Consider the following 22,693-nt stretch of genomic DNA (forward strand, 5'->3'; position numbering starts at 1 on the left):
TTCAGTATTCAGTGAGGAGAAGAAGGGTCCTTCAGAGCCTGTTACGAGCAATGCATCTGGATGTTCAAGGCCTGTGCTTTGGGATCAGATGAACTGTGCCCTAGAAATGAATGTTTTTTCTCAGAGTGAAATACAGATATAGATGTCTAAGCTCAGCTGGATGAAACTCACCCAGTACATTTGCCCTTCAGTCCAGTTCAGCTTTTCCTTAGCCTCTCAGTAATCTCTCAGTATTAGCAGGACTAAGCAGGCTTTAGGATGATTTTTCTATGTTGTAGGAGGCACAGAGAAAGCAGACAGAAAAGCAGGGTGTGGCAAATCATTTCTATAACTTGTTTGGACCTGTGAGTCCACTCCAGTTTTGCGTTATTAATGCTTTTTCAAAAAAACTCCAAACTACCATCCCTTCTGAGTGTACTAGAGAAACACCTGCTACCTTGTAGACCTTGCAGGTCTAGCACATGGCCAGGGAGACAGAATCACAGCTCCCCTTCTGATTTGGAGTGAGCTGTGTCTACACCCTCCCCCCATAACTGACAAGGCTGCATCAAGATCACTGTTGTGACTTGAAAATCAAAATGAAATGTGTATAAAAAGTAGAAGCAAGGAGACATATCTGAGGATGAGAATAAAGGTCAAGAATACAGGAATAAAGTCAGGAAGGCTATATAGAGGTATATTTGGGAGGGTATCTAAAAAGCAAGAACTAAAGATTCTGTAATGAAAATGTAAAGGAAAGACAAAGGCAAGTTAGAAGATTACTGCTTAACTTGGAAAGAGATCAAATAGCAGATGATAAGAAAATTAAGTTATTCAAGGCTTTCAATCTGAAAGTTAGTTGTGTCCAGAAGTTTAGCAAAATTAATTCTAACCATGTGGTAGGAACTTAAGTCAGAAAATGGAAAAAAAAAACATTTTAAAGAATATGTTAAAGCATGTATATAGAGAGAACCAGAACCTGAAAAAACTGCCCTAAGATATTTGAGGAATTAGCAAAAGCGGTCACTGAATTGTTAGTTCTCTGTGGTAGTTGTGGAAAATGGAAAGACACAACACACTTCAGCCTTCTCAGCATCATTCATCAGTAGATTTCCATCTCCGCTGAATAGTGAACCTACTTTTTCCTTCCTCTTATTCATGCACAGATTTCTTTCTTATTGCCTTTTATGGTCTTTGCGTCTTGAATCTTATTCTTTCCAATCTGCATATCCAGGGGTTGAAATGGAAATTTTGAAGGCCTGTTACAAACATTTAGACATGCTTGTGTAAAAATGTGAGAACTCCTCGTAGCCTTCATTCTGCCCTATTTCCTCTCCATGGAAACTGCTGGATTGAAGTATGGCACAGCAGCAGCTACCAGCTCATCCCAGTTGCTGTGGAGAGGTGTCTGCAGATACACACCTAATGCAGTATATTGCTGAACACTTACGTTGAATGCTTGTAGATTTTTGTAACTCCCAGTGCTGTATAGTTAAAACGTATGTATCTGTGTAAGCCTGCCATTAAGAGAACTGAAACCATACATGCATAATGAGTTGGAAGTGAATTTCCTGTCTTGCACCGTGGCTCCTGCGAGTAATACATGTCACAGGCCTCTTCAGCATCACTGAGATTCCTCTCCTGAGAGGGGACTGTTCAGCTGAACAACTGTTCGAGGGTCAGGACTTGAATTTATATCTATATTATCTATTAATGCTTTTCTGCCGCAAACTGCCCTGCATGGCTAAACTTAAGGGAAATGTTGTCGTGTTTATGTGCAATGCTGTCTCTGTAAAGAAAACAGAGAAAAGTTAGCCTGTGTTCACAGATTTGTCCAAAGATTTCTGAGAGAGACACCTGAAATGCTTGCCTATTCAGAAATGTCGCTGCAGAGACCTGGAGAGATGCATTTCAGTGCATGAACTTCCGTCTCAGACAAAATCTCTCAAGATGCACTACGCCAGGGCAGATGTTGCAGAACATATAACCTAGCCAAGGATCCCAAACCAGAGAGAATGAAGGCAGGAAGCATTTGAACTACATCTCTCCTGAAACACAATGATGTCATTGATAACACACTGTTAAACTGTGAGCTCATCCTCCATCTCCATAAGGCAGTGTTGAAGTATTTCTGAGCTCACGTCTTCATTTTTCAGCAAGTGATTGGGTCAAAATTACTCCTATTTTTGGATGAAATAAGAGCTGAACAACAAAAATTCCCATAAAGACTAACTTTATATAATACTTGCCATCCATTCTTTCATGCAAAAATATCCTACCAGGTCTAGTGCAAGGCATTATTAAAACCTGTTAAGAACATTTTAGAGTTGGTTGGTTCTTAAATCTGACTACACCATATAAAGGTTAATCTATTAAATTAATCTTAAAGCTTGCATTTGTTACAGCTGAAATAGCCACTAGGATATTTCAGCATGAAGATATGAAAGGTGGAGCCCATAACTTCCCAAAGTCATTTGAATGGGTGCATTGTGTGAAACAGTCTAGCATTGTTGCCACCAATTCCAGTCCAACCCCTCTGATTTTCACTAAGCTCAAATTGTCACCACTGAAAGTAGAAATTTATTAAATACATGCTGAAAACATCCTTCATTACATTGCTGCAATGGTGCTGCTGCAGAAAGTGTCTTTGGCATCTGGAATTTCATGACATTTTCCTCTTGTATGCTTTTCCTTCGGTACCTTTATTGGTCACAGGTTTTCTGTCATGAGGATTTTGTCTAGGTCTACAAGGATACAACATATCCTTGTGACTTTAAAACCAAGAATAAAAAATAGAAGTTGGTTTAGAAAACAAAATGGCTAAAAAAACCATTTTCATAATGAAATCTGAAGCAAATCACTGCTGACTAAGCTTATTGAGCATGAACACATATTGGCATCAGTAAAATTATGGGATACAGTAATGCCTCATGTTAGAAGGATGGTACTAGATGAAAAATATTTAGATTAAACTGCAATACTAGGTGTTTTAAGGGAAAAGATGTCAACATACTGAACACATGACTTTTCATTGCCAAGTGTTGTCCAAACCCATTATTAATTTTGAGCAATCCAGCCTTGCTTATTTCTTTTGGCTACCAATGCCCATGAAGCTGTTAAGTCTGCAGGGATGATGACATGCGTGTGTGTTAACCAAGTGTCAGTGGCTCATATATTTCTCTCTCTTGCAGGACTTAGCATTCAGCAGTCTTAAGAGCTTTTCCAAACAATAGTTAATTATCTTTCCCAGCATCCCACCAGGTTGGTAAGTATTTTGCCATTTTGCAGATAACAATAATTATAAACGTGTTAATACTTTCTGGCTGTATGGTATCATATGGGAATCATAAAGGATTGTATAAAGGGCATTATTCCTCCTTTTGTGCCAAAGCAGGTGTATAGAGTTTATGGACTAAGGGGCACACAATGTGCTACTCAGCCAGCCAGCGATGCGTACCTCTACAGGAGAAGCTACCGGGTCATATCCAACCATCAGCCTGAACTGACATCACTCATAGTGGTTGTTAACATGTCTGTGTCTCACGCAGAAATCTCACTGCTGGCTGCAGTAAATTAACAAGATCATATTCAAATATATATATCTTGGAGATAACTTCTTGATGCATGTGAAGACGTATATTTTGCTTCCAAATCAATTTCAGGTATAACGCTGCTTTAAAGCATGTTCTGATAGTCTAACTTTGAAAACCTAAAGGCATGAGTAGGTTAGTGACATCTTCAGCTAATAGAAATTAACTCAATTTTATGACCACATGGGCAATGGGGAAATATAGTCTTACTAGGCACTCTATGATTAAAATGATTGACTAAAACAGAAATTTAGAAGTCTTGTTACAAAATACATTTGACAGCCATAGCTGAAGAGTATTTGGTGTGCACCAAAAGAAGCTGCTGTAAGTCAAACACCAGTTCATTTCAACCATTGGTTCATGTCCAATAAAAGCTCCAAGATGGGGCTTCTTGACTATTTTAACATAAATGCTTGAGAAACATTTGGATACTTTGGGAATGGGGTTAGGTGTTGATTTATATAGAAATGGTTGCTAAACACCTTCTACTGATCAAGAGCTTGTGAAGCTTGTGTAATGATCTGTTCTGCTTCAAACTTCTGACCTGGGGTAACCCATGTAATCTGTCCACCCTATTTGAGTGTTGTAAGAATAGCCGTATGTTCCTATATATTCTGGCATCATAGTAATGGGAGCCGTGTAAATGCCTTAGCAAGACAGATAAAATAGCAGGGGACAGAGATCATCCCTGGCACTTCTCCTGGGTACCTCCCCTCTACATACAAACCATGCTTCATCCAGGCAGATTTTATTTATGCCCTTGTTCATGACCGCACATTTGGCAGCATTGGCTGGATGTGGTAAGACACTGGTTATTTTCTCATTAGTTTTTTGGATAAAAGGAAAAGAAGATACAGTTAGAGGTGCACCCAGAGTGCTCAGGATACTTGCAAGCAGAGGGAAGGGTGGGAAATAAATGGTTCCCAGGTGTCTTACAATGGGCAAAGTGAACTGAACTATTTGGGGCAGAGCAGCTTAATTTCTTTCAGAATCACTGCCTGCTTTACAGTTATCTTTTTATGCGTTCCTTTATTGTTATTTTTTAATCAAGGAAGAGAAACCCACGATTAAAAAGAAGTCTGTGGAATGATGTTTTGTACTTATCTGTTAGTTAAAGCAATACAATTAGAATGTTGTAGATGACAGACAATTCTGGAATAACCATTACAAAGAAACATTTAAAAAATTAGGAGTTGAAGGTAAAAGTAATTCAGAAGATAGTGAATAAACACTTCATCACATTTCCCAGATTCTTCTGTCCTCATAGTCCCTCCGTTTGTATCCAGAGGTTTTAACCTTGCATACAGAGATAAAATGACAGTTTGCCAATAGTAGGCAAGGAAAGAAAGTAGCCGATATGACAGTATACTGGTTTCCAAACTGTAGGTGGAAGAAACCACTTAGGAAACCTATTTCATTAAGAAAAAAATTATGTTCCTGACCAATACAATTATAGTGTTTTCAAGCATGGCTGAATTGGATGTAACTTGTAGCAAAACATTGAGGAAAATACCTTGTTCAAGAAAAACATGCTTTGGTGATTAATCCCATTGACACCACTGTGCTCTTAAGGGCTTTGACAAATGGAATTTAGTTTTAATTAGGGAATGAATACACATATATTCTGGTAAACTGAATTGCTGGCATACAAGCAAAACTGATTAATTTATCTTTTTTTTTTTTTAAACTGGGAATTTAAATGAGGGGAAAGGCATGTTATGAGTATTTAAGTTATTTTCCTTTTTTCACCCCCAGAAAACAAAACTAAGCCTTAACCTGGATAATCATGTAAAGAATGTACTTTTTAAAGCTGAGATTTGACCTCATTTTCCATGAAGTCTGTTTTCCTCCTGGGGCTCTCCCTCCCCCATGTTTATGTTCTCATTCAATAACAGAAAACAATGCTATTCCTCACAAGCAGTAGGATACGACTCTCTGAGCGCAGCTCCACATACATGTCTTTCAATGGCCCTGCCACTTTGTGCAGCTCCTGCCCCTCCCTCGGTTATTCCTCCCACCCTTCCACTGCCTCTACGGTTGGACCAGCGTGATGCTTTTGACGACAACTTATTTTTCAGGTGGTTTGTTTCCCCCATCCAGCTCACTGAACACCTCCCAGCTGAGGGATATATTTTGTCATTAGTGAGTTTTAACCAAAAAACCCCAAAGGAATGGTGTATTTTCTTTCTGTTGAGAGAGAAGGGAAAAACAATGGAAAAGGTGAATCAGGAGGGGTCAGGTTTTCAGCTGATTCTTAAACCTAGTCTTTGGGCTTTGTTGGGTAGGCTTTTCAGTGACTGAATAAATGTACTTAAGTATTTCCAAGTGATTGTGTTTGGAGAGATGGAAGCCTAAAAATGGAAGACTCAACAGGGGAAATAGAATGCCTCCTTAGACTAGTGGGTTAGAAGTAAAGTTGGATGGGTGAATTCTTATCAGGCTGTGAAAAAGGTAAAAACCAAACTTTCCCTTCTTTCAGCATTCCTGTCCCCCTGAACGCAGCCCAATTCTGTGTGCCCTCGTCATCCAGTACTGCTATTTTACTGTTGTTTGAATATATTCGATTCAAACGCATTACCTCTTAAACCATTGTGAACACCTCAGACAAGGAAGCAGGCAATGCCACAGATTGAAAAAAAAAAAAATCACAAAAAACCAAACCTGTAAGTGTCTTCTTCCAGGCCTGATGGTGTTTAAAATACTTGAGTGTTTTCTAAAGATGTAATGTAGTTGAACTGTGATAAACCGCATCTTTCAAAAAGTATTTCTGACCACACAGTTATGTCTTGCCATGCGTGTGAGCCTTTTGCCTTTTTTATGGCTGGGGAAAAAAATTCTGTTTTGTTATACCAGTAAGAATTTGGAGTCATCCCAATTTCTATTGATGTAAAAGTGACCAGGATCTGTCCCATAAAATAGTTTGTATAGCACTTCAACTTCTGCAATATAAAGTATCTAAAAGGGGTCTTGGAATGCTCCTTTTGTACAAAATGAAATCTATTTATGAAGAAATTACAACTTTTAAAAAATATTCTGAAGATAGTACAAAGATAATTGGATATAATTTCTTGAAGTTACAATATATGTATGTACGGGCATGGCTGCCTGAATTTAGACATACCCTGTGACCTTAAGTTAACACCAGAGATAAAAGTATTGCCTGAATTAACAGTTATAATTAAGGGACGCTAATAAACTTTGTGCACAGAGAAATGGAGTATGTTCTTAATCCGTACTAAATTTGAGAAAGCTGCAAGGCCCTGGCATCATGAAGACATGCTCAGACATCAAACTCCAAGCATGTGAACAGTGAGTGAAAAACGGGATGACAGGAGGAGAGGGGCCCAAGCAACCACAGTGCACAAAAGTATCTGTTTGCTAATGACCTGTTTGTTTTAGACCGAAAGTTTATTATTGCAGTCAGTAAAGATATGAGTTGAATTGCACACGCATTTTGTGGAAGTGTTGGTCAAAGTTTGTATTAACAGGTTTTGAAGGATAAAAAGTTTACAATAAAAAGCCACTTTGTGGCAGACTCTGTATCAAGGCTCGCAAAAGTACTATCTGCCTACCAGCAACTGAAATGCACAGCATCCCCTGAAATGCATTTAACATGAAAAAAAGTTTTCTGCAGGTAGAATTTGCTTTCTGGCACTGCTTTGATGATTACTCAAGATCCTGTCTGTGCCATGGATTTTCATCTGTCAGTGGTGTTTGCATTAAGTTGTGTAACTGCTTCTTAATGCCTGTTACGTAAGGATGCATAGATTGCAGCTCCATGAGGTATCCTGCACAAATCACAACTGATAATGTAAGCATGGTTTCAAAGGTTACTCTCGGTTGAATTAATTTTACATTAATTAAAATCCTCCCTACGTAAGTCAAACGATTAATATATAAGTGTATGGTATAAGTTCAAATAGGGCTCAGAAAATATGTAGCTGTGGCAGTATATAAGTTATGTGATATTCATACCATACACCAGTGTGATGCAGCTTTCCTGTTCTGGGTGGGAGTTTCACCATTGACTTTTGCAATGCCATGATTTTACCCAGGGTGTCTCAGGCTATATCAGCTAAAACACAGTAACATATAGACAGAGAAGACATCAGAAGAAGACTTAGTCAAGAGTCACAAGTTACATCTACTGTGTTAGCCCTTTTTCTTGTATTTAATCTAATTTGAATTAGGCTAAATCAGGATCAGTACTGGGGAAAGAGAATCTAAGGATGTCTTGGCTGTTGCACTGAATACAGAGTTTAGCCTGGAATGGAAGAAATTGAAGAGAATTGAGATGGGGAGGGGAATCTTAGTTTAGCAAAAATGAAACGAGTATTTAAATCTAAATCTAAATCAGAAGGATTATAGACAGAGTGGCAATTTGAAGTGTTGTTAGCTATAATAACACTTCCCTCCTTTCCTTCTCTAACACTAATTTAACACCTTTCTAAATGATTAATTTGAATTCCCATAGCAAACCCAAGTTAGATTTAAGGCATTTCTTCACTGGAGTGCTCCATCAGCATGTATTTTCTGGTGTGTCCCCTGAAAATGCACACCTTGCTTTGTATGGACCCTTTTTCAATTCCGAATATCAACTGACCACACGAATATGAGATGTGGCACATCTGTGGTCAGAAACCATCTTATATAGATTTACCAGAGGAATAGATAGAACAGAGAAGCAGAGAGAGTGGGTCATGCTACTGACCACAAAGTTGCAAAATGGCATTTGAACTCTTTGATCGTGCATTGTTCTGCTTCCAAATTTTCCAAGTACAGAGATATGGATGACTTTTTCTCCAGATCTGCCTGACCCAGGTTTTATGAGATTTAACAAGGCCTAGATTAGAAAATAAATTGTGTTTCAAAATATATTGGCTCTCACTTTGAGGGCTGATCAGGAACAGATAACATATCTATGCTAGTGCTTGAAATATTAGTTAAAATATAGTAATGAAGACATTTTTAGCAACAAGTGTTCCTAGTGTAAACAAACGATGAAATTTTGCTCCATCTTTCATCATATTAGGATTACTGATGGTACCTCCTGGCCCATATGTACTAATGATCTACCAGAGGAGCTGAAACAGAATGAGGAGTGGCCAAAAATGTCAGGATGATCCCATGATGTAGGTTGGACTTGAGGCTGATATTTGCCCCATAATCCTCTTGGAAGGCTGTTCCAGAAATTACTTCTTAACTGCATAGGAGCCTTCTCCAGTTTCCAATCTGGCCAGTGCTTCCCAAGTGGTTTTTTTTTTTTTTTATTCATTAACTTAATTAGCACATTCTAAACTTGTGTCATATAAGAAATACTAAATACTAACTATCCACAAAAAACATATCTGAGAAATGTCACAGGTGAAAATGCACAGAAAGTTCTTTTATGAAAAAAGCTGGTGGGGAAACACCACTCAGCTTGAATGGTGGAGCTCAGTTTGATCTTGGAGACAGTGCAGTAGGCAGATAGAAAATGAGAAGAAAACTTTTTGCAGGGCAGACCCTGAGGCAGATGCATGCCCAGTATATTCTCACTAAAGCAGATTTCTGAATGCACATTTGAAGTGCACTGGCCTGCTCATTACTTTTTATATTTCATAATATCAGACTGCTGTAGTCAATCCATAACATTGAAAATTAAAAAGTTCAATCACAAAATACAGAAGTGGCATCTATAGTTTACTATTTTTTTTCCAGCTCCTCAGAAGAAATAAGACACTTGCTTCAAGAGGCTCCTCATCTTGCCTTTCAACCTGAATTCTATCACCCGTTGTGCCAATTTTATTTTACCTGAACTACTGTGACACTTTTAGTAAATTATGCTGATGGATAGGTGCTCAAATTTGCCCAATTTTTTAATGCTGGATGAAATGTTCTTTTTGTAACTTTATGTCTCTGAAAGACAGGCAGTTTAAAGGCAAACCCTTCTCTTGTACCTCAGGTTAAGTTGATAAGGTCCTAATGAAAGGCATCAATCATTTCTCTTCCCCAAAAGATCTGGCTCAAAACTACAGCCTAGGGCATTTTGCTGCAGGGAACGTGTAGTCTAATCTCTCACTGCAGGTAAACGTAAAACAAACAAGAACCCTCCAGAAACCACTGTTGCTTTACCCCTCCTATGGAGAGAATGAAAGGGGAAGGTGCAGTAAGAATAAACAAGGCATACATGATCCTGCATTATCCTAAATCTGAAAGAGCTGTGGAGTCACTCAGTCCTGAGCCTGCAAACAGCTTTATGAAACCAGCCTGTCATGCTATGCCCCATCTAATTTTCCTGAAGCAATGGCTGGTCATGTGTGAAATACCAAGCTGGTAATATGCACTCTTCTTTTATAAAGGGGAAGGGCCAGAGCTGCAAAAACATCATCTCTTAGCAAGAGATGATATCCTTGTCAAGACCTCTGCCATTCCAGGTGAATATCCTGGAATAATTAAGCAATTTAATAGTTTAGGGTATATCCATAAAAATATTCCTGCTCTTACAAAGGTATAAGGTGCTTGGGAAAGTGTTAGGTTATGCTTCAAAGAGGTAAAAAAAAAACCTAAGTAGGATTTTATGTTGTAAGTTGAATATCTGTTATTTAGTAACTCAAAGGTATGCTTTTGCCAGGCCAGTTGGTATCGTTTTGGTCAAATGAGCACTGATAGTCTGTGAAATCTAGCACTGCAATACAATTGTTGGCTGGGTCTTAGGACTAAAACAAGGATATTTTTCTGCAGTTCCCAGATCCAGGACACACATAAGTGGGAGTGGGAAAAAATGCTTTTGTTTGGGAAATACACTGTGGGAAAATTGCTCAGCATGATTTGAATGTCAGAATTGGAATATAACAACTGGTGTAGCTAGATTAGTGCAAAGAGAAGACCAAAGGCAAAAAATCACTTTTGTCAGGGTTCTCAGTTAATTTTGCAGTGCTGAAACAAAATTTATAGTTTACTTTTTGTTGATTGTGTTCATAGATGAAATTTCAGCTACATAAAGTTAATTATATATATCTATGATGAACTAAAGCCCAGAGACCTTGTATTTTTAGTGCGAGTGACTCGCAAAACAACAGAAATATATCTAGACATCTATGGGAAATTTTAGTTCCTGTTTATTTTTTGCAAAACCCAAATCAGCAAATCCATTTTGTTTGCCTGGGTAAATTGGGGTGGGGGTGTTGCCCTTTGAAGATGGCTCTCTGTTCATCTGCAGAAGAGATAATCATACAGGAGACTGGAAAATATTGGGGTTGTAAAGCCTTCATTGGAATATGGCAGTCTGCATCAGGATCATTGCATCAGGTCAGAACAGATGCCCCAACACTCTCCTAACCCTCCCAAGGTGTTTGCAAAAGATGTCCCCAAAATTCTGAGAAAATTTCCCAACCAACAGGTCTTATGTCTTCCATGTCAAAGGCATTAAGACACTTGCAGTGGCCCACACGGGAGTGCCCTGATTAAGGTCCCAAATACCCGAAAATGAGGGGAGGGATGGGATAGCACGTGATTCAACACCTGGGTCATATAATCTGTTGCAAAGACTCTTGTGCACTGGTAGTTGAAAGAGCTGTCTGTGATCCCAACTTCCAACATCTACAGCGCTTTAAATTATAAGGTATGACAAGTCCTTCTAAAGCCAACAACTGCACAATAGAGCAAACCTGAGCAGTGAAAACCGCCTCCTTTTGAGATGCTGATGAAAGACTTGCCTAGCATCTCATAATAATTAGGGGTTGTGTTATTCTAGAACAATTTGCAGTCCCTCAAGGATGAGTCACGGCAAATTTGATAAGATCACGATTTTGTGATTCTTTTTGTGATATGCCATTTTTTCAAAATAGTCCATACTGCCCTCAGCTCTCAGATTTCTTTATTCCTTGGTTGTTTCTTTGGAGGGATAGAAGGCAGTTCTACATTCCTGGAGAGGGAGCCAGATGAGAAGAAACTAATCTTCTGTCTTCTGCGGGGGAGATGGCAACAAGTAGAAGTCCATTGGGCCTGACATAAAATAAAGCCATTAGTGAAACTTGAAATATCTGCAGACACAAAACTGGATTTATCCTTTATGTAACCAGAGTCCCCCACACATACTGATTTTTAATGATTTACAGATGGATAATATTTTTGAGGTATCCAACAGTATTTAGGGCCTATAAACAGTAAATTAGTTGTTTCATCTGTTATTTTTCAGATAAAATCAACGCTTAGATAAAATGTCAGCTTAGCAAATACCCTCAACAAACAAAAGCAGAGAACTGAAATAACCACCCTTACAAAATGTACCCCTTATTCACAGCAGGCATGGGGAAACTTGCATTGTTATGGCAGATAATTGCTTAAGGTCTGAATATGGGAGAATCTTCTTCCAAATTCTGTCAGTCAGTGTTCCTAAATTAAAAATGCTGGCAAATTCCTTTGGACAGTTAAGATTTTCTGATTTGTGCGTAATACAAGTATGTGTGTAATTGCTTGATAGATAAATGGTGCTAAGTTTGCAAGTGTAAAAGTTAGTTATACTGGTTTTAACCCAGTAGTGCTTTCTGTTAGAACAAAAGCCTTTTTTGTACTAATGTAACAAGTTCAAGGGAAAAGCTAGGAGCAGCTTGGGCTGAAATGCCCTTATCTAAATACGATATTTGAACGAGAAGAAATTACAGAAACACAATGTGCTATATTGCATAGGAGAGAGTCACTGTACTCTTAATGAATTTTGCATTTGTTCTCAAGATAAGGGAGATGAAATAGAAGAGAAGAAATCGTTTGTCTTGAAAGGAGATATAAAGTATATCCAAACCATTTCTACGTACAATCTTATCAGTCGGTTTCACGGCCACTTGCTACTCTCAGATGCTCTTAATACATTGTATACCAAAGGCAATACTGCTGACATGGAGTTCTGCAACTGCCAAATTGCATATTCATTATTGTTCATAGTCATGTGAGGTTGAGTTCGGTCACTGCAAACAAAGAACCTTTGTCTGGATCTTTACTCCCTCCTCACGCAGTTTTTGGTTTCCTAACTTTTGTAGCACTCCCTGGGTTGAAAGTTTCTTTTTAAAGAGGATGCTGTGTACTCTTTTGTAAACACATCTCCATTACTAAAAGTGACATCATGGGAATCGCTGGAAACAAGCTGGGAGCACAGACCCGGGGTAGAGGCGATGTAAAAAGAAGTCCCCCCTCGTCCTTTCTCGCTCCTCCTCCCCACAGCATTGTCTAGCAAACAGGTACTTTGTTGCACTCCATTGGAAGCATCATGAGGAATTTAAACATAGGAAGGACTAATCATTATTTAAAAAAAAAAAACAACGAGCCCTGCCAGCTCTTTCTCATTTGCAGGCTGCTCTGCGCGATGTGGTCAGCAGCTTATTCACACAAAGCCAGAGTTCTGCGGATTTGCCATCATATGCAAATTACCTCCCTGGACTCATTGGCACAGTAAACACCTCGGTTTAAGAAGTTTAAAAAGATGGATTGCAAAACTTAGGCATGCGCCCGCTCCTACTGAGGTCGGTGGCAAGCCTCCCATTGACTTCAATGGAAGCAGGATAGAGTCTCTCTTTTCTGGAAGCCAGACCCAGTGGTATTTGAGCTTTTTGGAGCACATGCAGCTCTGAAAGTCTGTTCCTTTAGGGCATTCCAAAATTTTTCCCATTTGCTTGATTCCATAGCAACACAACATCACCACCAAGCTCTCAATACTGAAATGAGATTTTACTACTCAGCCTGAGGATTTATACAAGTGTATCCTGTAAAAAGATCTTGCTGAGCTGCAATTGCCATTGGACTAATTCTGCATCCTTTTCAGATGAGTGACAAAATTATCTCTGGATTTATTTTACAATAAGCCAAGAATTTTCTAAGGTTAGAAAAGCAAGAAAACTGCTTTACAATCATACCAGAAACAACTTCTTTTTTGATTACACAGAATCACTATGTTTGAGTAAAACACTGCATCTGTTCACTGTTCTTTTCAAAACAGTCTAGAGAATAACCTAAGCAGTTTTCTCACAAATGATACTAAAATCAGACTCTAGAGACTGTATAAAATGATGATAAAGCCACTGAGACTTTTATTTTGATTTCTGTATTACTCCTATCACAGAAATAACTATTTTGCAACCTGAAAAATATACCAGTGTAAACGCATGCAAGGAAAAAACATGCCAAAAGATTCATACTAGATTCTGAAGGTACTATAGTTCATCTTTTTAGATGGGAAGCAAAGCAGACAAGCTTGCTTTACACTCAGTGGCTGAGAGTTTGCTCTGAGTTACATTATAGCACGCTGAAACTGAGTGCACTGTTTGATCCCCTATTTTTATGTGTGGAAGAGGAAAAAAAACATCAAAGTGATTCCATACCTAGAGAAGGTAATGTTGTGTGTAAGCAATATCGATGGTCCTTTTTAATGTAAAGAACCTACTAAGAAGTTCCCAAGTAACAATACAAATGCAGTGGAGCAATGAAATTATTAGACAACACTAATAAGAATTTTAACTGCCTTACATTTCATGCATTTTCTTAGACTCTAGATGTAACCATTCATTGCCATCTCTGTTATATTGTTTTCATGTAATACAGTTGTTGAATCATCTCCTCCAGTGTGATTTCTGAGATAATTCTGCCCCTTTAGTCACAGCTTTGGCTTCTCCCATTGCACACAGTCTTACGTAGACAGACCCATCCTGGAAGCAACGATCATTGAGCATTGAGCCTGGAAGCAATGAGCATTATATTGGGACTTTGACTACTTCTGTGATCTGCTCTTTATGCAAAGAGAGTTACAAAAATACAAGATGTAACACTGGACTTCACTTTTCTGAGTGGAGTCCTTCTGATGCTTCCGATGCAACTCCACACAATCCTGAGTGTGGGACGTGGCCCTGCTCACCGGCTGGGCCACAGGATCGGAGACAGACGTGTCCTCTGGCCTCCACAACTCCGCCAAGTCAATGAGATGCTCATTATGCAAGCAAAGCTGAGACAAGGGTGTAATAACGGAGATCACACAAATCTGACAGTAGCACTGTGACTCTCTGTTGGTGAAACCCTCATGGATTTTCTTTCCATATAGATGGCCTCCTGGGCTAGGCTCTGATTAGCAAAGCAGTTACAAATCCAATTAGCTGCAGCAGACCCAGATGAAAGCAGAATCTGCCCCTCTTTCCCAGCTGACCTTCAGTAAATCAATTCAAGAAAAAGTTGGTATTAAGTCAAAAGCTTTGTTATAAAGCTGAACAGTTACGGGCTTGTATTTCAGAAGTGGCTACAGATTCTGGCTATGTTGCTTTTCAAGACCAAAACTTGAAAGTGGGTGTTTGGCACTGCTTCAACCAACTCTCCTTCATGAGAACTGACATGCAGAACTGCTAATCAGATCTGAAATTCTTGGCCCAGATGATGAGAAAACTGGGAGAAAACTTTAGTATGTGAATATGTTGTAAGAAATACAATTAGACATTGTCCTTTCTCTATACAAAATATAATGCCCTAGAAAATGGTGCTTTGCTCTACACTGTGCACAAGTGCTGCACTGTATATTATGCAGAAATACAAACTTTTATACGAGTTGTACATTTCACTAGATCACATCTTATTGTATTTTTGTGATTTGAAAAGTAGATGTCTTATATTCCAAAGTCCACCTTGCAACAAAATAGAGTATCTTTTCTTGCTAAACGGAGGAAAATTCAGATCCAAAATCTCTTCTGACCCATAAACTGCAGAACGCTCTTCGTAAAGTGTCAGCTCTAATACCCCAGCGATACTCCCCAGGAGGCACTCAGTTGTGGGAAGTAGGACAACTCACATATGCATGTAGCAGTTTGGGGTTTGTCTATCAAATCTCATGCATTTTCTTTTCTGTGTGACAAGCATTTGTGATTCTTACTTAACAATCCTCATTTGTAATAAATTGAAAATGACATCTAGAAGTGAGACCTCTAGAAGGAGAATACCTCCTTGGGTTACTTACATTTGATAAGCAGAATATTCGCATTAGTGTAAAATGATGTCTTGTATTTTGTCGCTTTATTCCTGTGTTGCACTGTTTCGAATAACCGTGAAGACTTGGACATTCAAAGAAGGAATGTCGGTGCTAGCCTTTCCGTAGGTCTGCAACTCAACTTAAGCCACAGAAAGACTGTCTTTAAATAGCCCAAGGCTGCCAAAGCCAAAAACTACTCTCAGCCCATGTTTGTTTATATGCAGCAATCTCAATCAACATTTACTTTTGCACTCAGTAAAAGGCAAACTGGCACTGCTGCAAGGCCAGGTAGGCAGATCGATACCTGTCCCGAATTTTCTGCAATTGTTCATTTCTACAGCAACTCCGTTGCAGCTCAGAGTCGCTGTAAACCCATACAAACACGATTTTACATAACTTTTCCAGTGTTTTTCTTTTTAGCAGCTCTGGTTTGAGAGCAAAATAACCGTTAGTCACTTCTGTCGCCAGCAGGAGAGGGCAGGGGAGGCGGTTTGGTGCTGGAAACGGCTGTTTAACGATGCCCCTGCATCTGCGGTGGCTGCGGACGGTGACACCTGGCACCGAGGGGGAGAGGCCGCGCTGGGCTGCGGTTCAAAGCTGGGGCGGCCGGAGCTGCTCGGGGCAGCGCCGGTGGCGGCGCGGGGACGGGCCCCGCCGCGGGCGCGGGGGGTGCAAGGGCGTCGCCGAGGAGCGGGCGGGCAGGGCAGGGCAGGGCCGGGCCGGGCCGGGCCGGGCCCGCAGCCGGCCGGAGTCGGCGCGGGGCAGGCGGCCGCGGGGCTGGGCGGGAGGCGGCGGGCCCGCACCATGGCGACGGGCGCTCAGGAAGTCGCGTCAGGCCCGGCGCCGCCGCGCGGCCCGGCGGGCGGCAGGGGGGCAGCGGCTGCTGCGGGGCCCGCGGTGCGGGAGCCGGGTCCAGGTCCGGGTCCGGGTCCGTGCGCGTGTGCGTGTCCGTGTCCGTGGGTGCTGCCCCCGGCGGCGGGGCGGGGCAGGGCAGGGCGAGGGCTGCCGCGTGGCGGGAGGGGGCGGGCCGCTGCCAGCAGCCGGCGGCGGAGCGCGGAGCCGGGGCGCGTGGGCTGCGCGGCGCCGCGGAGGAGCGGCCGGCCCGGGTACGGGGGGCGCGTGTGGCGGCCCCCTCTGAGGGGCGGCGGGGCGAGGCGAGGCGGCGGCGCTGCCCGGCCCCGCGGCTGCCGTGGAGCCGAGCGGGGGGCGGGCGCGGGGAGCCTCGGCCGGCCCCGCGGGGGGCTCCGGGGCCGGGGGCGCTGGGGCCTGCCGGGGGCCGGTGCCGGCGGCTGCCCGCGGCTGCCCGCGGTCGGCGCCCGCCCCTGGCGGCGGTGGGGAGGGCGCGGGGACGGCCCCTTGGCAGCGGGTGGCGGCGTTGCCCGGGGTCGCTCCACACCCGATGCCCGCGCTCAGCCGTCGTGTTTTTATTTATAGCAGATCTTGTGAGCGTGCGGGATACTCCAGCCCTGCTCCGAGCCGGGGGGGATGGCGTGCTTCAGCAGGGTAGCAGCGTAAGCGCCGCAGCGGAGAGCGGGCACTCGGGAGGGCAGATTTTGGTAGAGGTATGTATGAAGTGGCTGTTGCTCAAACAGGCTTTTAACCACGTATTGTTTTAAAGTTCCTCTTTTACCTATGCCGGTGCAGCCAAGGTCACCTTGAGCACGATTGGAGGACGCGTTTTGCTTTCATCGTTTAGATGTTTGTGAGCCTTTTTTTTGTATCTGTCGGGTGGTTTAGATGTTAATTTGCCTGAGCGCTAAGAAAAAAAAAAAAGGCAAATTGAGCGTAAGAGCCAGCAAAGAAAGAAGAATAACATATGTACTTAGGCTGTGTAAAGATAAGCGTGTGTGTGGATGTGCTAGCTCAAACTCCAGTCTCCAGTTTGCGCTGGGGACTCTGCGTGGAGGTATTGCAGGAGAGGTTTGCGTCTGCTTGGGGAGGACGGTAAGAGAGACAAAATGTTGGACTAAAGTTTTAGGCCTTGCTCTTGCAAATGTTAGCATACAGGGTGGGAACAGTCTTATTCCTGATGGCTTGTAGCTTGGCTGTAACGCAAGTTTCTTTGAGGTAACAGATGGGAGAGGCGGTATTGCCACTTCACAGTTTCTCTAGAGGAAGATGCTGGGATTCCTATTTTGATGGCCCTCCATAACAAAGCAGATTAATTTGTAGTCTTTTGCAGGTATGCAGTACAACACTAAGTTGTTTTGCTATGTTTGGCCTACTTCCTTTTTTCTTTGGCTGAGGAGGAATAGTTTACTGTGCTTATTAAATGAACTATATAACTTCCATTTTAAAATAATAGTGTAAGTTTAGACTTCTTTACTGCTTTTTAATCCCACAAGCCCGTAACGTCACTTATGTCAGCAGCACGTTCAGATTTAGGGGTGTGCTTTTGTGTAGAGCACTCCTTCCTCTGAGGAGTTTGCAAACTGGTTTGACTACGGCTAGATCAGACACATAAAATAGACTGTGAGATAGGATTGGGAGAGACTATTAATGACTTTTTTTTTAGATAATAGTTGTCCTTGAGAAGCAAATGATGAAAGAGTGAGGTCATGGTGTGCAAGAGAATAGTAAACTTTTGAAAATGGCTGAAATGTGTATCCTTGTGGCTGAATGGTTTAAACCATGCAGTGAAGAACAGCGGAAAAGCATAAAGGGACTATACTGACCTGTAATGGGAAGAAGAGCAGGGAGAGAAAAACATGCAGGTAGCTGATTGGTGTGCTGTGTTTATGGAAATCGAATGTGCTGGGTTTTTTATCATATTAAAATCATGCTGATTTCAGACTGCAGTGAGACTTCTTCAGAACGTAACTTTTACTGAAGGGTGCCAAAATACCAGTTTGCTAATTTATTGCTAGATACCCATCACTGAAATTATGCGTGTGTATATGTGTTTCTATGTGTGTATATATATGTATATATGTTATTATTTTCAGCTTCTGATCTTCAGTTCAACTCCTGTGTCATGGATGAAACTGCTTTGTCCCTTGGAACAATAGATGTTTCCTATTTGTCCACCTCAGCAGAGTGCAGTATCAGTAGATGTAAGCATTCCAGTGAAGAATGGGTAAGTAAAAATCATGAATGTTACTGGCCATATTTATCTTATTTTTTCATCAAAGGTGGACTTTTTTTTATTATTATGAAGAACGAGGATAAGACATCACCTCTGTCATGCATGATACAGTTTGGTTTTAATTTAGCTTGAAATGTAAGGAGGAAACAACAGTTCAGTGCTGTGCCAGAGACTAATGTTGCTAGAAAAGAAAAAGCCTGTCAAACCCTATTGATAGTCTTACAGTCTTCTGGTGTGATGTAACTAATCATTTTATGTAGCAGTAAATGTGCAGAATCCCATTCTGGAGTAGACTGAGGTCAAACAGAAAGTCAAATGGAAAGCTCGTTGCTGTTCTGAAGGACGTAGTTTGAAATGCACTGGGTGAAAAGGAGCGTGAAGCTAAAGATCATGGTCATGCAGCCACTGTAGCTGGAGCTTTTCATGCAATACAGGAGGGAAGAGAAAATTTGGTGGATATAAATAAGGAGCCTATTAAAAGTCCGTGTCCTCTGTTGAGTGAGTCTTGGGATTTGGAGGAGACAAAGGGGGCAGTGAGCAGAGAGGGCTGGGTGGAGCAAAAAAAACCACACGGGGACTGGGCTGGTACTGGTTGGTTTAGAAGCATAGGTTAGGAAGAATTAGACGCAGCTCTGGAGAGGAGGAGTTTGAACTTGATACAGAAGAGTTAGAGACATGGTCAGAGTTGAGGGAAAGGACAGATGTCCTGGCAGCTGGCTTTTCTGTATAGCTAGATGTAAGTTACATGGGACAGCAAGCTGCGGTAACCAAGAGATCTGTGAGAGAGTGGGATAAAGGCAGGCGAGACAAAAGAGATAGGAATGAGGTTTTGTAAGAAAGTGGCTGCAAGTTCAGTCAGGGCTTGGAGGCAAGCGGAAGGAAGACAGTATTGTTACAAAGTTGGTTCATTTTGGAGTTAGCATTACAGAAGGTGATAGAGAAGGGATTGGGCCAGGCTTAGCATCTCGATGCTTGTTTATTTCAGATGGAAGACTTAGCCTTGGAATAATTGCCAATTCATACCGCTTGCCAAATGTGATATGTGCACATTTTAGTTTTTAGGCATCTTCAGCTTGCTTTTAACTTTCTGGTTGTTTCTCACTGGTCTGGCTTTCTAGCTGAGTATGTGATGATCTGTATTTGTGTTTTCCAACCCTTATGCTGGTTTAAGGTATTGGTTCTACCCTGCTTCTCTTCCACTTAAATGTGCTATTTTAAACAATATTTTGGTTTTGTTTTGGTTTGTTTTTGTAACTTCCCTTTTATTAAAAACTTAGAATATATGGTTCAGAAAATGACAATCCAGCGCTCATTCTCAGGCAAGCAATAATTCAGTAGACTTTAATGGGAATGATCAATGTCTTTGTAAAAATCGTAGTTAAATATATTTTCATTATGTCCTAACATAGAGAATGTGTTCTGTGAATGCAGTTACTTTAGATTTTTTGGTTCTGTAAGCTTCAGAAAGACGGCGTAACATTGGAGAAGGCACAGTGGTTCCTTTTTCATATCACTTTGCATGAAAGTGCTGAAAAAGAGCCTACAGGGTCAACGGAGTTAATATTTGCCTACATTCAGTCTTCTTGCAATTTTACAGGGTGATGTCCATTAAAGCCTAAAATAGATTGCTCATATTACAAGCACCCTTACGTTATTGAGAATGTAATTTACTGTTAATTTCTTCCACTTTTCTCAGCTGTCAGTTTCCTTGCTGTTGCTTATTAGAGTTACTATTTATTTGAAAATTTTGTGTGTCAGCAAATGCTGCAGTGCTTAAGATACATAAGTACGACACTGTGATTTTTGCTTTTAGTTTTTAAAATCACATCATCTGAGATAATATAATTTATTTTAGAAAAATCTTGGAAAATTTTTTGTTAGTTTTACGTAAATTTTGTGTGTGTGTGTGTGTGCCTGGCATCTTCTCTTACTCAAAGTTTTCACATAGCCAGTAAAACACATATTTCTGGATATTTATACAGTGGTCTTTTGTTCTGCAGGGAGAGTGTAACTCTAGGCCCACTCTCTTCCGATCCGCCACTTTAAAATGGAAAGAGACTCTGTTGAGCAGAAAAAGGCCATTTGTGGGACGATGTTGCTACGTATGCACTCCCCAGAGCCGGGTAAGAAGATTATGGACTGGATTACATTTGACAATAACTCATAGTTGCAGCGTAATGAAGTTTCAGTATTTTTCTTGCTTTCAGAATTAAGGTTACAATGTTCTTACTTCATAAAGAAATATAGTTTTTCACCTTTGCTTGTGGTTATATTTTTTTGTCATGGAATTAATGGATGACACAGACCTGTTGTGATGCTTTGTCTCCCGCTTTTCAGTGTGGACTTATTCCTTGCACAAAACTCTCTCTTGGTCTTCAGAATTAGCACTAAGAAATTGTATGGAAAAAATTGTCTGCTCTGCTAGATTAATAATGGGAATTTGGTGCATATGAAAGTGTTAAGGCTTACTTTTAGGACACTTAATTCTCTATCCACAGAATAAGTACAGTTTTGAAAGTAAGCAATATGCTTCCCTTCAAACTTGAGACTACAGGTTGGTTTTCTACACCTGGCTGATTCCTGACTTCTCAGCCCAGCCTGGGCACAAGGAGTGCCAGTTAGGGTAGCGGGGATATTTGTCTGCGGGGAACAGTGTCAAGATGGTGGCTCTAGAGGGGTTGACCAAGCTGATTTCAAATGTGAACTTTATTGAACTGCATTACGGCTTTCCATAAGCTGAAGATGCAAAATGCTGATAAACGGCATAATACAGTTTGCAGCCAGTTCTTCATGTAATTTGACTATGTGTACACCATGGGCTTTAAATTGCACTCAGTTACACCTGCACTGAGCTCCATGGTTGGCTGGAGTAGAGGGAAAATTTTCTTGTTTCTTTGACCAAGGAAAAGTTGTTATTTCATCTATTCCTATGCCAGAACAGAAAATTGTAGCAATGACATATGAATGTGGGATAGAAATCCAAATGTGCTGAAGGCTACGTATGATACGGGCAACAAGACAATCAATTAGATAAACCGAGACTACTTCTAACAGACACTTAAGTGTGTTGACTTGTAAAAAGATGCGTAGGAATCCTCAACTTAGGCCTTTATACATTTAGTAATTAGTGTGTTAGTAATTAGACTGTTCCTCTCAAGTTGGGTATTACGCTTTAGGAAGGAAAATCTTGTTCTGTATTTTGTCCATTTAATAAGGAACTAATTACCTGTCCTGAGATCCCACTTAGGAAAGGGGCATGACCTGATTAAGCACTTTATTGCCTTCTGCCACAAGGAGAAAATACCATCCTTGCAGCAGATGATAACAAACTAGAACCTCTCATTAGGCTCTAGATATTTCAATTTTTTTGAGCTGCCTATTTCGTTAATTCTCTTAAGGAAAAGGGATGGATGAGCGAGACAGAATGCCTTAAGTGTGTTGGCCAAACTAACACCTTGCCTGGTGCAGGTGGTGGGAAGTCTTGCTTCTCCCTGTTCTGTTCCTTCCTGCTCTCCTGGGGGCTGATCAAGTTCACTAACCAAGCAGAAAACTACCTGCTTTATTTATTCATTTAGTCTGGCTGTCTTAGTTTTCTACCTTGCCTGAATGAAGTTGGTTTGTTAAGGGGTGTGATGAATGCTAGAGGTGGTGTAAGTTAGGAGGTGGGGGATAGTGTTTAGAGGGAAAGGGTAGAATGTGATGATGGGACCTGGGCTTCTCTCTCGCAGCGGCGGGGAGATGCTGTATCAGCTCACTTGGTCTTACAGAACCACATCTTGACATAGGATTGGGGAAAAGTTAAAAAAGGAAAAGCTACCGTGTGACATTACAGCTGGAGGATGAATTTCACAGAGCGAGGTTATAACTTAACAGTTAGAGCACTGGAGTGGACTTGGGCTTCAGTGCTACTTAACTTTTTGTTGCTGATTTTTTTTGGGAGACCGAGAACAAGTCATTTTGCTTCTCTTTGCCAGAACATTTCATCTAGCTTTAAGATCCACAAAAAAATTACCAGAGAATAGTCAAAGACATTAGTATTAGCTTGAAGTTTCCTCTTAAGAG

The 22,693-nt window shown here is 41.1% G+C and overlaps 1 protein-coding gene across 8 annotated transcripts in view; it reads left to right on the plus strand.

The window, feature by feature from the left end:
• The first annotated feature begins 3,119 nt into the window (after positions 1-3,119).
• Positions 3,120-22,693, plus strand: part of GPAM (glycerol-3-phosphate acyltransferase, mitochondrial) — a 46,840-nt gene continuing 27,266 nt past the window's right edge. The window contains exons 1-4 of one of the 8 annotated variants that reach the window (XM_075504546.1): positions 3,120-3,244; positions 16,981-17,108; positions 18,492-18,622; positions 20,632-20,754. In XM_075504546.1, coding sequence (XP_075360661.1) covers positions 18,521-18,622; positions 20,632-20,754 — 225 coding nt within the window. In that variant the 5' untranslated portion in view covers positions 3,120-3,244; positions 16,981-17,108; positions 18,492-18,520. Of the gene's footprint in view, positions 3,245-16,462; positions 16,475-16,563; positions 16,653-16,980; positions 17,109-17,647; positions 17,729-18,061; positions 18,261-18,491; positions 18,623-20,631; positions 20,755-22,693 lie in introns of those variants that run through there. The other 7 variants (XM_075504547.1, XM_075504544.1, XM_075504545.1 and 4 more) reach the window with 7 other exon arrangements.

The sequence above is a fragment of the Mycteria americana genome, chromosome 6, assembly GCF_035582795.1.
Source record: "Mycteria americana isolate JAX WOST 10 ecotype Jacksonville Zoo and Gardens chromosome 6, USCA_MyAme_1.0, whole genome shotgun sequence".
NCBI classification, from domain to species: domain Eukaryota; kingdom Metazoa; phylum Chordata; class Aves; order Ciconiiformes; family Ciconiidae; genus Mycteria; species Mycteria americana.